At 45.9% G+C, this 16,430-nt stretch overlaps 1 protein-coding gene across 3 annotated transcripts in view; it reads left to right on the top strand.

The window, feature by feature from the left end:
• Window positions 1–16,430, top strand: part of DYM (dymeclin) — a 164,898-nt gene that overhangs the window by 102,313 nt on the left and 46,155 nt on the right. For all 3 annotated transcript variants that reach the window (XM_071731262.1, XM_071731264.1, XM_071731263.1), the window contains one exon: window positions 6,968–7,070. In XM_071731262.1, coding sequence (XP_071587363.1) covers window positions 6,968–7,070 — 103 coding nt within the window. The remainder of the gene's footprint in view (window positions 1–6,967; window positions 7,071–16,430) is intronic.

Consider the following 16,430-nt stretch of genomic DNA (forward strand, 5'->3'; position numbering starts at 1 on the left):
GAGGTTGGAGCCAGGGGGGTCGGGCTCTGCTCCCAAGGAAGAAGGGATGGGAGAAGAGGAATTGAGCTGGAGGTTTAGATTGGAGCTTGGGAAGAATTTCTCCCTGGCAAGGGTTGTCAGGGCCTGGCCCAGGCTGCCCAGGGCAGGGCTGGAGTCCCCATCATTCCTGGAGGGATTTCCAAGCCCTGGAGATGTGGTGCTGAGGGCCATGGGGCAGGGGTGGCCTTGGTAGGGCTGGGTTAAGGGTTGGACTGGGTGATCTTCAAGATCCTTTACAACCAAAATGATTCTAAGATTCACTGTTGCTCCTGAATTTGCTTTTGCCTCAAGGTGGTTGTGTATTTTTCTTTTTGTATTAAGAAGTTGTGTCTAGGAGACAGAATTTGGAATGTGTTCATCCCTCTCTGTCCATATGGAAGCAGTGCCAGATAAAACAGTGTTCTTGAAAAGGGATGAGAAGCTTTTGTTGTCATCAAGTTCAGCATTGCAGAATGAAAGCAGTGGTCTTGAAAAGCTTTCACAGGACCATGGGTTAGAAAGAATTAATTTATCAAACTTACAATAAAATACTTTATCAAGCTTTAGGATTGATCCTGAAATAGCAGGGGGCTGAGATGCACAGACTGCTGCCAAACAAATCCTATGAGGAGAAGCTGAGGGAATTGGGAATGTTGAGTTTGGAGAAGGCTGAGAGGAGCCCTCATGGCTCTGCACAACTCCCTCCAAGGAGGTTGCAGGGAGGTGGGTGCTGGGCTCTGCTCTCAAGTGCACAGTGCCAGGAGCAGAGGCAATGGGCTGAAGCTGCACCAGGGGAGGTTTAGCCCAGCTCTGAGGATGAATTTCCTGCCTGAGAGAGCAGTCAGGTGTAGGAATGGGCTGCCCAGGGAGGTGGTGGAGTCCCCAGCCCTGAGGGATTGGAAAGCCATGTGGGTGAGGCACTGCAGGACGTGCTCCAGTGGGTGACACAGATATTGATCAATATATTTTATTCAGGGGGAATGTTGGACACAGTGATCTCAGAGCTCTTCTCCAACCACAACAGTTCTGTGATTCTCTGAAAGCACCAACCACCAAAATCACAACAAGCCCAAAACCAGCCTCACGTGGACCCTTTGCTACATGGGAGAAGCCTTTTTCATTCCTTGATCCTTTAAGCCCTCTTGGGTGAAAGAAGTCCATCAGTGGTGCCCAGAAAAGCCATTTTATTGGCATAGTTGAGCTTTCTGGAGACTGCACACCCTCTGTCCCTTGGTTTCACATCATCTCCACAAGCCAGATGGACCTATAGTTACTGAATACAGCAAAGCTTTGTTCAGCAGAAGCTCATAGCTCTCTTGGTGAGATGAGAAAGAAAGATATAAAAGTATGTTCTTATTTTTTTCCTGAACAATTTGATATCTTAATTGGTTAGCTTCACTTCCCTGGGATCCCAGATGTCTCCCAGGTTTTAGAATTGGGTCCAAGTGAAAAAGAGCAGTGTCCCTCCTGGAGTCATCTGGCCCAGATAGCTCATGGAGTTCTCTACAGCGGTTCTCTCTGTGGTCCATTGCAGCTTGGATAATTCACATTCAAAATGCCTCAAGGGCTCTTCAGTAGATGTGGGATTTGTGGGATATAGTGATTTTTCTATATTTCTTTATGGTGAATGGATTTCTTCCAGGGCCTGGTTCCTGAAGTGCTTACAGATCCCTTCTCCATCACCCACAGACAGCTCAGCTGCACTTGTTGCACCCATCCCCATGGGTGATTGGCAATGATGACATTCCATCCAATCCCAGACTGGTTTGGGTTGAAAGGGACCCTAAAGCTCCTCCATTCCCACCCCCTTTCCATGGGCAGGGACACCTCCCACCAGCCCAGGTTGCTCCAAGCCCCATCCAACCTGACCTGAGACACTGCCAGGGATGGGGCAGCCACAGCTTCTCTGGGAAACCTGGCACAGGGGCTCAGCACCCTCAAATTAAAAAACTTATTCCTAAAATCTCATCTTTATCTCCTCTCTTTTAGCTTGAAACCTTTCCCCCTCATCCCATCCCTCCCTGCCCTTGTCCCAAGTCCCTCCCCAGCTTTCCTGGAGCCCCTTCAGGCACTGGAAGGTGCTCTAAGGTCTCCCTGCAGCCTTCTCTTCTCCAGCCTGAACAACCCCAACTCTCTCAGCCTGGCTCCAGAGCTGCTCCAGCCCTCCCAGCATCTCCAGGGCCTCCTCTGGACTCACTCCAACAGCTCCATCTCCTTCTGGGGTTGGGGACCCCAGAACTGGACCCAGCACCCCAGGGGGGTCTCCCCAGAGTGGGGCAGAGGGGGACAATCCCCTCCCTGACCCTGCTGGGGATGCAGCCCAGGACAGGGCTGGTTTCTGGGCTGCCAGCACATCCAACATCCCCCAGTCCTTTTTCTCAGGACTGTTCCCAATCCATTCTCCACCTAACCTGGATTTGTGCTTGGAATTGCCCTGACCCACATGCAGCCCCCACTTGGTCTTGTTAAACTTCATGTTTTTTTCATGGGCCACTTCTCCAGCCTGTCAGGATGATTCTGACTTGGATCTGAAAGTGTGTGGTGCATTTTTTGGGGTGAGACTTCTCCTGTGAGCATACATGAACCTTTCCTTCTTCCCAGCACATTTGGATCCTTTGCTTGGAAACGGCTCTGGAGGCATCTCCTCCAGTCCAGGAATAGAATTTTCCTACCATGCCACTCTTTTTTATTGTAATCCATTAAAAGTCAGGTGAAACCCCCAGAGTGTTCCTGAAACCTCCAGGAATTAAGGTATGCTTTTAACTTGTAACCATCAGCTTTCAAAATGAAGATATTTGGGGAGTTTGCCACATGAAGGCTTTTTGGTTGTGGTGTTTATGGGTCAGCAGAAAACCCTCTTGTTGAAGGAACATTTGTTTGGTGTTCAGGGCTGAAAATTAATTCTTGAAAGTGGGGAACAATAGGACATTTGGCATGGATATAAAGTGGGAGGAGGAGGAACAGCACAGAGTGGGGCTGAATTGTTGGAGAACATTCATCATCTCATTCTTTGATTGGTGGAGCTTTACCTTCCCAGCAGCAGACGGGGCTTTATGTTTGTGGGCTGTTCAGTTTCTTGGCAATAAACTTCTGAAAAAGAAGAGCAAGGAGAAAAGATACCAAAAATCTGAATTTCCAGGCTTCAAATAAATGGTGTTGAGCTTCAGTTCTCAAGTGATTAAGTGTTCAGTGCATGTCGAATATTTTTAATTGAGATTTTTTGTTCCTTGAGAAGCTCACAAGTGATTTGGGTTGGGAGAAATCCAATTCTTACTCCTTCTTTTGTGTCACCTGGCTCAACCTGACCTTTTTCTTCATGAACATTGGCTTGTGATTTCAGGTGGGCCAAGGAGAAAGTTTTAAAGAATTCCCAATAGTGACTTTTTGGTTTGTTGGTTGGGTTTTGGGTTTGGGTTGTTTTTTTTTTTTAATCCATAAGCTTTGTGGATTTGGCTTTTTGAAAGCATGAAGTTTGTCTCTTACTGGTTTAAATTTTATTGTGTGTGTAAATAATGCATAATCCCATGACTTTGTGTTTAAGTAACCATTGGTGTTTAGTCTGGAATCATTTCTTGGTTGATGGGGGCTCCTAAATTCAGCAGAAATGCTTTCTCTTTGTAGAGACAGTTAAGAAACTGATGCTTTCATAATTCCTAGAAATTCAGAACTTTGAGACTGGAGTCTTCCTCATTGGCTGAGCTCATCAATGGTTTGATGAGTATTTCCCCTTCTTAGGAGTCCAACCTCTTGGAAATTCTACAATTGATGAAAGTCATGGGATGGCTGAGGTTGGGAGGGAGCTCAGAGCTCATCTCCTCCAAGCTCCCTGCCATGCCCAGGGACACCTCTCATCCAGACAAGGATGCTCCAAGCCTCATCCAACCTGGCCTTGAACACCTCCAGGGAGGGGGCAGCCACAGCTTCTCTGGGCAATCTGTTCCAGAGTCTCAGCACCCTCCTGCTGAAGAACTTCTTCCTCACATCCAGCCTCAACCTCTTCTCCTGCACTTTCAAACCATTTCCCCTTCTCCTCTTGCTGGACACTCTTGGGAAAAGTCCCTCTGCAGCCTTCCTGGAGGTTCCCTTCAGGAATGGGAAGGCAGCTCTGAGGTCCCCATGGAGTCTTCTCTTCTCCAGGCTGAACAATCCCAGCTCCCTCAGCCTCTCCTCACAGGCTGGGGATACAAAGAGGAGGTGATGAGAAGGGGGAAAAGTGGGAAGCTTGCTAGTGGATCTTTATTTCTGCCTTTTTCTTCTCTTTTTAACTGGAAACCTTCCTGATAGCTGTGAGTTACTGGGAGATTGGTCTCAGTCCCAGGAATGACACCTTGAGGCTGGGTTATAGAATCATGGAATGGTTTGGGTCGGAAGGGACCTTCAAGCTCCTCCATTCCCACCCCCTTTCCATGGTCAGGGACACCTCCCACCAGCCCAGGTTGCTCCAAGCCCCATCCAACCTGACCTGAGACACTGCCAGGGATGGGGCAGCCACAGCTTCTCTGGGAAACCTGGCACAGGGGCTCAGCACCCCCAAATTCAACAATTTCTTCCCAATGTCCAACCTCAATCTCCCCTTTCTCTCCAAGTTTTAACCCATTTCCCTTCTCCTCTCCCTACCCCCCCGTGTCCAAAGCCCTCCCCCAGCTTTCTTGGAGCCCCTTCAGATATTGGAAGGTTGCTCTGAGCTCACCTGGGAGCCTCCTCTTCTCCAGGCTGAACAACCCCAATCCCTCAGCCTGGCTTCCCAGGGAGGTGCTCAGCCCTCTGAGCATTTGAGTGCCTCTCCTCTGGACACCTTCCAGGAGCTCTGTGTCCTTCTGCTGTTGGGGACTCCAGAACTGGACCCAGCACCCCAGGGGGGGTCTCAGCAGAGCAGAGGGGCAGAATCCCCTCCCTTGACCTCTGTCTGTGCTTCTGCTGATGCAGCTCAGGACGTGGTTGGTTTCTAACAGCTCATGTTGAGCTTCTGGTCCACCCCCAACTCTTTCTGCTTAGGGAAAGTGTTGGATAACATGAGGGGAAAGGCCAAGATTCCAGTTTTCACTGCATCCCATGCACTGGGTTCCCCTCAGAGCAGCAGATGTTCTCATAACCACCCCAGAGGTTTTGTCATCTCACCCCTATCAGTCCTCTGGAAACTCTGCTTGAACTTTGAGGATGGTAGAACCTTCCCAGGAGCTCTCATGGAGGTTAATTCCATGCTTTAAGTGCAGTGGTTGTACTTCTAATGAAGTTGTTCATCTGTTGGGAGAACTATCTAGCTGGCAGAGGTGTTGTGAGGGGTGGAATGTCTTGAGTTGGCTCCTGAGAGGTGTGATTTGGGCTTGAGAAGCTTAACTAATTCCTTGTGGTGCTGAGAAGTGTTGGAGAAACCTTTTCCTGAGGCTCTTGGCTGGCAACCAGGGGTTAAGCACTGAGACACCAAGGAATCTACTCCTGCCCTCTGTGATGGGTACAAGATCAATGGTACATTTCAAGTAAAAAAATAAAAATTAGAGGATGTCTCCAAATGCAGCATTTCTTGAGGCAGAAGAGCTTTCCAAGCATGTGCCTCCAAGCCCTGAAGCTGTCTTTCAGTTCAGGGAACAGAGACTGTGTAGGGTATAACACTGAGGTAGTATTTTGCCACTTATTTTTTTGATTAGTCATCTGGCTGCATGATTTTTAACTGAGCTTGGTGAACCAGGAGGTTTCCATTGCTCCTTGTCCCAAGTCTCAGCCAACTCCCCAAGCAACATGAGTTAATTTTCTTGGTGCTTTTTTGTCCAGAGTCATTTTAGGGAAGCCTGTGGTGCTCCAAAACGAGCCAGAAGAATGTTTTTAAATGCAGATATCCTAAAAATATGTGAGGTATACTAATCTGAGGAGGAGGAAAATGTGTTAGCTGTGGATTCAGTGATGTTACAGAAATAAATGACTCCTTGAAGCCACCAAGAAATTCCTGGTGGCCTTTGTCCACTGCTTCTTTTCTCATCTCTCCTTCCACTATCACAGTCAAGTTACATTCTCCTGATAAATCAGATCATGTCATCCTCTGACTGCCACTGCCACTGTCTTTTTTTCAAAAGGCATGGAAAAAAGGTCTATTTCTCTCTGTGAATAAGAAACCTTTTATTTCAAAGGGGATCCCAAGGGGGCTTCCTGGGGAGAGACTTTTTAGGATGTCAGGGAGTGATAGGACCAAGGGAATGGATTCAAACTAGAGGAGGGGAGATTGGATTGGAAGTTAGGAAGAAATTCTTCACCACGAGGGTGGTGAGACCCTGGCACAGGTTGATCAGGTGGGGTGGAAGCCCCATCCCTGGAAGTTTGTGGGATTGGATGGGGCTTGGAGCAACCTGGGCTGGTGGGAGGTGTCCCTGCCCATGGCATCCAGGAACTGGATCATCCTAAAGGTCCCTTTAAGCCCTAAAATTCTATGATTTATAAAGCTGAGGTAAAGCTTTCTTCCTTGACTGAAGCTAAGATAGATTTTGAAAGAATAATAGATGCTAGCAAAAGGCAAAAACAGCCTCCAAATACCCCAAGCTCCTGTCATACCCTTGGATTCTTCCTTCTGAGCCCTGAGATTGTTGATGTGGGTAACACATGGTGCTTAGGGATGGTTTGCATGAGGTGCTTCTCTTAAAAATTGCATTTTAGCCACTGCACACTGGTTGTGAACTAAAGCTGCATGTCTGGTGTTGCTCCTGTTCTGCTCTGACTGGTGAGGATTTAACCATCAAGACATGATGCTCTTCATGGTCTTTCTGGGCTGGAATGTGTCTAATTCCAGTCCTGCTGTTGCTTCACCCAGATATTAAAGAAATAAGTCAATTCTATAACTCTTGTGCATCCAGAAATGGTTTTTAGTCAAGTTTATTGAAACCTCTTTGGACTGGAGTGTGTTAAGGATTTCAGGACATTCTTCTAATTAATTCTTTTCATTTTTTTTTTTTTTCTCTTTCAGTTTATTTTCTTTGCTGTCTAAAAAACACAACAAAGTGCTGGAGCAAGCCACTCAATCCTTAAGAGGTTCCCTGGGCTCCAGTGATTCTCCTCTCCCTGATTATGTGAGTATCAAACATCATCTTTTACCTGGGGCTTCAAACCAGAAATGGGACATCCTAAAATCTCCAGAGATTTCCCAAAATCTTTCACAGCTCAGCAACCACCAACACCAAAAGAGAGAAACCAGGAGGAATGATGCCATGGCTGAAATTGTCTGTAAAAGCACCAAAAAATGAAACCAAAGAAAAAAAACCAACCCCAGAACATAAAATAACACAAATGGCAAAACAAACTCTTCCTAGCTGAGAGTTTTACAGTTCCTTGTCCCTTTGCACTTCTCCAGTTGGTTTGTAGTTCAGGATTTTGAAATCCTAGAGTTCAAATAATTTAGTTTAAAGAACTGAGCTAAAATGCTCACCCCCCCAAAAGAAAAAAAAAGGATTGAAAACAATTCCCAGTGATCCTTTGGGAATTCCTGCAGGCATGGGGCAAATTGGTATCTTCTGAACACAGGGACCCATCAAGGTTCTGCAGCTGATTGAGGCAGAACCCAGAAAGAGGCAGCAGTTTTGTAATTTCATGGAATCACAGAAAATCACAGAATGGTTTGGGTTGGAAGGGACCTTAAGGATCTCCATCCTGAAGCTCTTTTCCACCCAAGGTGGTTCTGCATCACAGAATTTAATGGGTTAAAACTTGAAGTGGGGAGATTGAGGTAGGACATGAGGAAGAAATTGTTGAATGTGAGGGTGCTGAGCCCCTGTGCCAGGTTTCCCAGAGAAGCTGTGGCTGCCCCATCCCTGGCAGTGTCTCAGGTCAGGTTGGATGGGGCTTGGAGCAACCTGGGCTGGTGGGAGGTGTCCCTGCCCATGGAAAGGGGTTGGATCTAAATCATCTTTTAAGGTCCCTTCCAACCCAAACCATTCCATGATTTCTAGCTACATAAAAAGAATTATTATAATTCACATCAATTTTTTTTTAAGTTCTAAATTTTGGCTGTTAAAGAAATTCATTATTCTTATCCTGATGGAGCTTAAATGTATTTAGGAAAAATTCTAAAAATAACCTCACTTAGTGCTGCTATTTTCAATCATTCCAGGTAAAGGGCTGTCACTTAACCACCTTTTTGCTGGTGAAGGTATTTTGTGAGTGACAGAAGTAATGTAGTGTTGGGTGAAGCTTCTCCTATTTTCAGGTGTCCTCTTGTAAGGAGCCATCCTTTAACCTCCTGTCCAAAATCTGCTGGTTCTGTGTCATTGAAGGTGTCAAAAAGAATGCTGGCAATCCAAAAGAGGAAAAAAATACAAAGAATATGAATGCCATGAGCTCTGGATGTAGATGGCATCCCTGGAGGGCTTTCAAAGCCCTGGAGATGTGGTGCTGAGGGCCATGGGGCAGTGGTGGCCTTGGCAGTGCTGGGTTAAGGGTTGGAGCTGAAGATCCTAAAGGTCCTTTTCAACAAAAATTATTATATATATATACATTTATAAATATATATATAACCAATCCAGCACCCAGGGAGGAAGAACCCCCAAGCCACCAGTGGAGGTTGGTGGTGAACCAGTTGGAAAGCAGTTTGGAGGAGAAAGATCTGAGAGTCCTGATGGAGGGCAAATGATTCCTGAGCCAGCAGTGTGCCCTTCTTGCCAGGAAGGGCAACAAAATCCTGGGAAAAGAGTGTGGCTGGAGCTCAGGGGAGGCCACTCTCCTCCCCTGGGGTGGCCACAGCTGGAATCCTGCATCAGGTCTGGGCTCCCCAGTTCCAGAGAGACAGGGATCTACTGGAGAGAGCCCAGAGGAGGGTGACAAAGGTGATGGGAGCATCCCTGAGGAAAGGCTGAGGGAGCTGGGAATCTTTAACCTGGAAAAGGGAAGGCTGAGGAGACCTTATCAATATCTACAAATATCTAAAGGGTGAGTGCAAGGAGGATGGAGCTGGATTCCTCTCAGTACTTCCCAGGGACAGGAGGAGGGGCAATGGGCACAAGCTGGAACATAAGAAATTACATCCAAACAGAAATAAAAATGTATTTACTGTGAAGGTGACAGACTGGCCCAGGTTGCCCAGGGAGGATGTGGAGTCCCCTTCTCTGGAAGTACTCCAGACCCACCTGGATGCAGCCCTGGGTGATCCTGCTTTAGTGGGAGAGTTGGACTGGATGATCTCCAGAGGTCCCTTCCAACTCTCTGTGGTTAATTCTACCTCCTGACATTCCAGGGAGCCCTGTGCATGGCAAGGAGTTTGTCCCTTCTCCTCATAACCTGAATTAAACTTGGCATTTGGGTGAGGAGATACCTATGTTTCTTTTTGCCTCCTCACTTGGAGCTCCAGAATGGGCTAAAAAAAGTCCAATCTTAATGTTCTTTGAGTTCTCCTTGGGTTATCTGGCAAATGGAAAGCAGCTGCCCCTTTAGGCATCTTCATTTTCAAGCTCCTAAGCCTCTCCAGCATCATCTGGAAGTCATGGAGCTTGTAAAGCAAAGCTAAGAAGAAAGAGCAAAGCTTGTTTTATGTGGGATGAGCAACTCCACTTGAGGTCCTTCTCATTCAGCTTTTCACAGGGTTATTAAAAAGCAGCCTTGCAAAAGTGCTTCCCACAAGAAGAAGTCATTTTACTAACTTTCCTCCTTGTTCTTAGGGTTTGATTACATTCCAAGCTGCAAGTATTTCATCAATAGTCCCTCTTTCCAGTTTCCTTCACTTCCCTTGCCCTTGCCCTTGCCCTTTCCCTTTCTCTTTCCCCTCCCCCTTTCCCTTCCCCTTCCTTGTGTAGGAATGACATCAAAACTTCCAAAAATCCTGGTCAGCCCTGCCAGAGTTAGTGGGAAGAGAGTTGGAAGGGATCTTAAAGCTCCTCCATTCCCACCCCCTTTCCATGGGCAGGGACACCTCCCACCAGCCCAGGTTGCTCCAAGCCCCATCCAACCTGACCTGAGACACTGCCAGGGATGGGGCAGCCACAGCTTCTCTGGGAAACCTGGCACAGGGGCTCAGCACCCTCAAATTCAACAATTTCCTCCTCAGCTCCAACCTCAATCTCCCCTTTCTCTCCAAGTTTTAACCCATTTCCCTTCTCCTCTCCCCACCCCCCCGTGTCCAAAGCCCTCCCCCAGCTTTCTTGGAGCCCTTTCAGATATTGGAAGGTTGCTCTGAGCTCACCTGGGAGCCTCCTCTTCTCCAGGCTGAACAACCCCAATCCCTCAGCCTGGCTTCCCAGGGAGGTGCTCAGCCCTCTGAGCATTTGAGTGGCTCTGCTCTGGACACCTTCCAGGAGCTCTGTGTCCTTCTGGGGTTGGGGACTCCAGAACTGGACCCAGCACCCCAGGGGGGGGTCCCAGAGGGGCAGAAGTGACATCTGCCAAGCCAGGTTCTTCTTGGGTATCCCTGTCTCCACCCTTGCATTGAGCCAGAAGCCTATAAATACATTTTCTAAATATTAGTCATGCCCTCCTTCAGATGAATTATATTTTAGTTTAAAGAATATCACTCCTACCTAAACCCCCTATTTTTGTCTCCTTTAAAAAACAGCAATTTCAGAATAGACAGAAATAACCCACCTAACCCAAATTTAAAGCAAGTTTTTCTATTGAGAGCCAAATTCTTCACTTCTATCAGTCCTTCTCTTTCTCAAAAAAAAAAGAAAAAAGAAAGAAAAAAAAAAAAAAAGCTGCGTAAATTCAACCGAAAGAACAAACTATCCTAAAATTCTGTGGTAAAGACATTGATAAAGTTGGACCTCTTTAAATTTGCATTTATTAGTGGGAAGGACTTACAGAGGTGTCTTTAATAATTGCTTGTGGTTAAAGGATTTCTGGGCAAATGTATTGAAAAGAATCAAGAAGAATCAAGAATCTTTTTCTTGAAGAAGAATTTTTTTCATCATCGAGGAGCTCCACAAAAGTTTCATTGCTGTCTTGTGTTGGTGGTACCTTGATGGCAGGAAGCCTCATTTCACATAAAAATCCTCAGGATTTGGGAAAATCAGGATGAAAATTCCTCTTTTTCTGGAAATAGTATTTCTTGTTGCAGCAGCATTTTTCTGATCATTCAGATAAGTTCCTATGCTATTTTCATCTTATAAAAAACCTTCTGTTCTTTGGATTTGTGAGATTTGAGAACAAAATTAAAGAAGTGGGAAGAACATTTGGAATTAGCAGTACAAACACCTACTGAGGTCCTTTGATTTTGGTTGTTACACACATTTTAAGAAAACCAAACATGAACATCGTAGTATTTGAGGTATTTCCCTCCTTTAATAGTTGTGTGGGTTCAGGACATTGTCGTTTTTGCATTAAGGGGTGTAAATGATGACATTTGTTTGCATTTTTGTACTCAGAAGATGTTTGTTTTTAAAAGCCCACTTAAATGAGTGTCCTTTAAAGAGAATTTAGCTCAAGATAGAATTGTTTGATTGGAAAATACCCTGAAGATCATAAAGTTCAGCCATTAACCCAGCACTGCCCAGTCTCACCACTGAAGGTCATAACATCATGGAATGGTTTGGGTTGGAAGGGACCTTCAAGCTCCTCCATTCCCACCCCCTTTCCATGGGCAGGGACACCTCCCACCAGCCCAGGTTGCTCCAAGCCCCATCCAACCTGACCTGAGACACTGCCAGGGATGGGGCAGCCACAGCTTCTCTGGGAAACCTGGCACAGGGGCTCAGCACCCTCACAACAAAGAATTTCTTCCTAAAATCTCACTTCAATCTCCTCTTTCAGCTTTAAAACCATTCCCCCTGATCCCATCCCTCCCTGCCCTTGTCCCCAGTCCCTCCCCAGCTTTCCTGGAGGTTCCCTTCAGGCACTGGAAGGTGCTCTAAGGTCTCCCTGCAGCCTTCTCTTCTCCAGCCTGAACAACCCCAACTCTCTCAGCCTGGCTCCATAGAATATTTGGGTCAGAGGGATTAATAATTTTTTTTATTTTTTAATACAATCAACCCAGGTTGCTCCAAGCCCCATCCAACCTGACCTGAGACACTGCCAGGGATGGGGCAGCCACAGCTTCTCTGGGAAACCTGGCACAGGGGCTCAGCACCCTCAAATTCAACAATTTCCTCCTCAGCTCCAACCTCAATCTCCCCTTTCTCTCCAAGTTTTAACCCATTTCCCTTCTCCTCTCCCTACCCCCCCGTGTCCAAAGCCCTCCCCCAGCTTTCTTGGAGCCCCTTCAGATATTGGAAGGTTGCTCTGAGCTCACCTGGGAGCCTCCTCTTCTCCAGGCTGAACAACCCCAATCCCTCAGCCTGGCTTCCCAGGGAGGTGCTCAGCCCTCTGAGCATTTGAGTGGCTCTGCTCTGGACACCTTCCAGGAGCTCTGTGTCCTTCTGGGGTTGGGGACTCCAGAACTGGACCCAGCACCCCAGGGGGGGTCTCAGCAGAGCAGAGGGGCAGAATCCTCTGTGGAAGTGTTTGGATGAAAGAAATTAACAGTACTGAGCTCTTGAAGCTGATTTGGTTTTGATTGAAAGATGTTATGCTGCAAAACAAGAAATATTCGACCACTTGTTAGAAACATCTCACTAATTCTTTGTTTGAAACTCCCAGCCATATAAAGCAAAGGAAAGGGATGCACAAGGAGTCCTGTGCCAGGCCCTTCTGGGTACTAAATCTTTAATGTGAATCTTTGATGGTTTGGAATCATTCAAGATGAGGGATTGGTGAAATGTGAGAACTTTTTGATGCCAACTTCTCTTCATATTTACAGGAAAGCTTAGGGGCTAAACAGGGATGTTTTGAAACTCTTTTAGTTGTTGGTTTTTTTTTAAAATCAATCCATTTATATTGATTTTATGATACAGATAGGATAATAGTAATAGAAGAAGGAGAGTAACAGAGACTTTTAAATTCTCTCTTTGCAACTTATCTATGATTTGGAAAAATTTCTCCCTGGCAAGGGTTGTCAGGGCCTGGCCCAGGCTGCCCAGGGCAGGGCTGGAGTCCCCATCCCTGGAGATATTTTAAATTAAGCACCAAATGTACCCTGAGGCCTCTCCTGCCACCCATAAGAAAAATCCCATGGAACAAAATAAGCCACTTATTGAAAACTTGATTTTCCCTTCACCTGGTCTGGAAAGCAGCATTAAAAAACCATAAAATATAGGATTTAAATTTGGTTTATCCCTGGTGACAGTGGTGGATTCGTCTTTGTGAAATCTTGGTGAATATAGAGGATGTTTAGAAGAAATAGAAATTCAGAATTATTTCTGTTTTTCATGTTTATTCTTTAAAGTCACCCTGATGTTTTCAGCAGCATAACTGGAAAAGGGAATTTGTATTTCCCTTATATGTAACCATCAATTTCTCTTTATTTTCCCATTTCTTTGTAGTTTATAAGCAAATTAGAGGAACACATCACACATGACCTACACTAAGTTTTGGAAATAGGCATTCTTCCCCACAATCAGTTCATTACAGGAACAGTAGCCCCAAAATTTTTAATTTTACCAATTTTTAATGTGCCATGAGGAACAGGATGGTTAAATGGCTCTGTGTGATGGTAGTTACAAGAACTTGTAATTAAATTGTATCTCAACACATTGGCATTGGGATGAGGGGAAACCTGTGCTTTCAGTCTGCTGTCTGGCTTTTGAGGGTTTCATTTTCAAGAAATTTTGGATTAATGCATAAAAGCTCTTATTTACCTGGGTTTTTTAAGCTATTTTGTTTTTCAAGGGGGAAATTTCCAAACCCTGAAGCCAATACTCAGAGTCTCCACACAGCAAACCTAAAGCCATTCCAGGGAATTTTCTTTTAAAACATTCAGAACAGAAAAAACACTCAAAATTTATTCTCATTATTTAATCCTCCTTTATTCTTCCCCCCAACACCACTGGGAGATTTCTGCCATTGCTTGCACTGCTCTGAAACAAAGCAGAGAAGAGGGAAGGGATTTTTTTTTTTTTTTCTTTTATTACCCTTCAGATATGGTATTGGAATGGGATGGGCTTTTTCCAGACCTGTTCTTGGACATATTTGTGCTTGAGCCCAAGCTGAGTGAGCCATGGGCTGCTACAGGAAGAGATGACATCTTGCTCAAGATGTTCTGCTGCATTTTTCTTGATACCAAGCTGGCACCACATTTGCAGAGGCTGTTCCACTCCAGGCTGGCCCCAAACACTTGACCAAAAAGAAAGTGTTTGCTAATAACAAAACCCAACCATCCAACTGGAAAGAAAAAAAGATGGATATAACACTACAGGGTAGATGGAATGTTTTTGTTGCAATAGGAATCAAAATCTCCAGTACCTCTCTTCCCTCCAGAGAAACTTGACAAGAGAATGGATGTTGCAGCTCCTAAAAAAAGGGGCTTTCAAGTTGCAAATAAATCAGATGCTTACTCAAGGCAGAGAAAAAAAAAAACAAACAACATATTATCATAGAATCATAGAATGGTTTGGGTTGGAAGGGATCATAAAGATCATCCAGGTCCAACCCTCTTGTATGGCCAGGGATACCTCCCACTACACCAGGTCTGCTGGAAAAAAAAAAAAGTCTGGACTAATAATGACAAATCTGAACAAATAATGACAAGTTTTCCCATTCCCACCCTAATCTTTTAGATTTTGATGAGTGAAACTTGCAGCTCCTTTCCAACCAGGATGGTTCTAAGAAGTGAGAGGCAGAAAAATGGAATGAGAAAAATTGAATTTTCATGGAATTTTTCTGGAATTGAACATTATTTTTCTACAAGGAATTCACCACTTTACCTTGAGGTGGACTCTGCTAATTCAAATCCATTAGAAAACTTTGCTTAATTTATTATTCAACAGTCATAATTGCTTCCAGGATTTTGGTGAGGAACACTTGACTGGCTCCAGGATGGAGGTACAAGATCCCCAAGTGCTTCTCTGTCTTTCAGACATGGTGATCACTCATCCACTGCTGCACTTGATGAACCAGGCTGCACAAAATGAAGTTTTGTCCCAGAAGAGATGAGATTTGATAAATATTTCAGGAAAATGAGTTGAAGAATGCAGTTTTTATGTCTTTCTATCAAGAGTGTTTTTTCTTCAGCATTGGAGAAAATGTCATTTCTTGCTTATAGTTCATTTTGGAACTGGTACTTGTAGTACTTAAACCTCTAGAATTACTTTCTGTGAGTTCTGGGGTTTCCAAATCTCTGTTAAAACTTTTTTTTTTTTTGGTGTTCAGGCTACAGCTGCTGTGTGCTTCCCCATAATTTGGCAGGAAGCAGAGCAGTGGTCATTATCTTGTGGCTTTATCAGAATTGCTGCAGGGTCCAGGGGAATGCATTTGAAAAATAAGATGGAATGTAGTAAAAACAACTTTTAATCTAAAAGTTCTTCCATTTAGTTGGGTTGCCTGCTCTCAGCTCTCAAAAGGCTGCTTCTCATCTGCTCCCTATTTGCACTTGATTCAACAGGAGGGAGCAGAACCAAGTTCTGAGGGTTTTTCAGGCCCATCTGAGTGGGATAAATGATGCTGCTTCTGTCAGTGACTGAGTTTGAAGAAGTGGTAAGGACAACAACTCAAACCACTTTATGATGTTTTCAAAGGGTTTTACCTATTATGAGGACCAACTTTTTAGGAGGGACAGAACAAGAGGTGAGGGACTTAAAGAAGTGTTTTATAATGAAGGTGCTGAGACCCTGGCCCAGGCTGGAGGTGGGAGAGGTGGAGAGGGATCTGGCCAGGCTGGATCCATGGGCTGAGCCCCATTGAGGTTCAGCCAGGCCAAGTGTTGGGTCCTGCACTTGGGTGACCCCAGCCCCAGGCAATGCTCCAGGCTTGGGGCTGGGAAGTGCCCAGAGGGAAAGGAGCTGGGGGTATTGGTTGATTCAGCTGAACAGGAGCCAGGGGGTGCCCAGGTGGCCAAGAAGGCCACCAGCATCCTGGCTTGTGTCAGGGCAACAGAGCTGGGGAAGGGTCTGGAGCAGAAGGAGAAGGTTCTGGAGAAGTTGTGAGGAGCAGCTGAGGGAGCTGGGGGTGTTGATCCTGGAGCAAAGGAGGCTGAGGGGAGAGCTTCTGGCTCTCTGCAAGCCCCTGAGAGGAGGTTGGAGCCAGGGGGGGTCGGGCTCTGCTCCCAAGGAAGAAGGGATGGGAGAAGAGGAATTGAGCTGGAGGTTTAGATTGGAGCTTGGGAAGAATTTCTCCCTGGCAAGGGTTGTCAGGGCCTGGCCCAGGCTGCCCAGGGCAGGGCTGGAGTCCCCATCATTCCTGGAGGGATTTCCAAGCCCTGGAGATGTGGTGCTGAGGGCCATGGGGCAGTGGTGGCCTTGGCAGGGCTGGGTTAAGGGTTGGACCTGATGATCTTCAGGGTGTTTTCCAACCCAAACCATTCCATGATTCTGTGGAAAGCTGAGCCAAGCTTCTGTGCAGCTCAGAGGCAGCTTGGGGACAGGAGCCCTGTGGTGAGGACACTTCTCATGTGGCAGCTGAAGTGACTGTGGAGCTGCTGA

The sequence above is a fragment of the Heliangelus exortis genome, chromosome Z (assembly GCF_036169615.1).
Source record: "Heliangelus exortis chromosome Z, bHelExo1.hap1, whole genome shotgun sequence".
Taxonomy (NCBI): Eukaryota; Metazoa; Chordata; class Aves; order Apodiformes; family Trochilidae; genus Heliangelus; species Heliangelus exortis.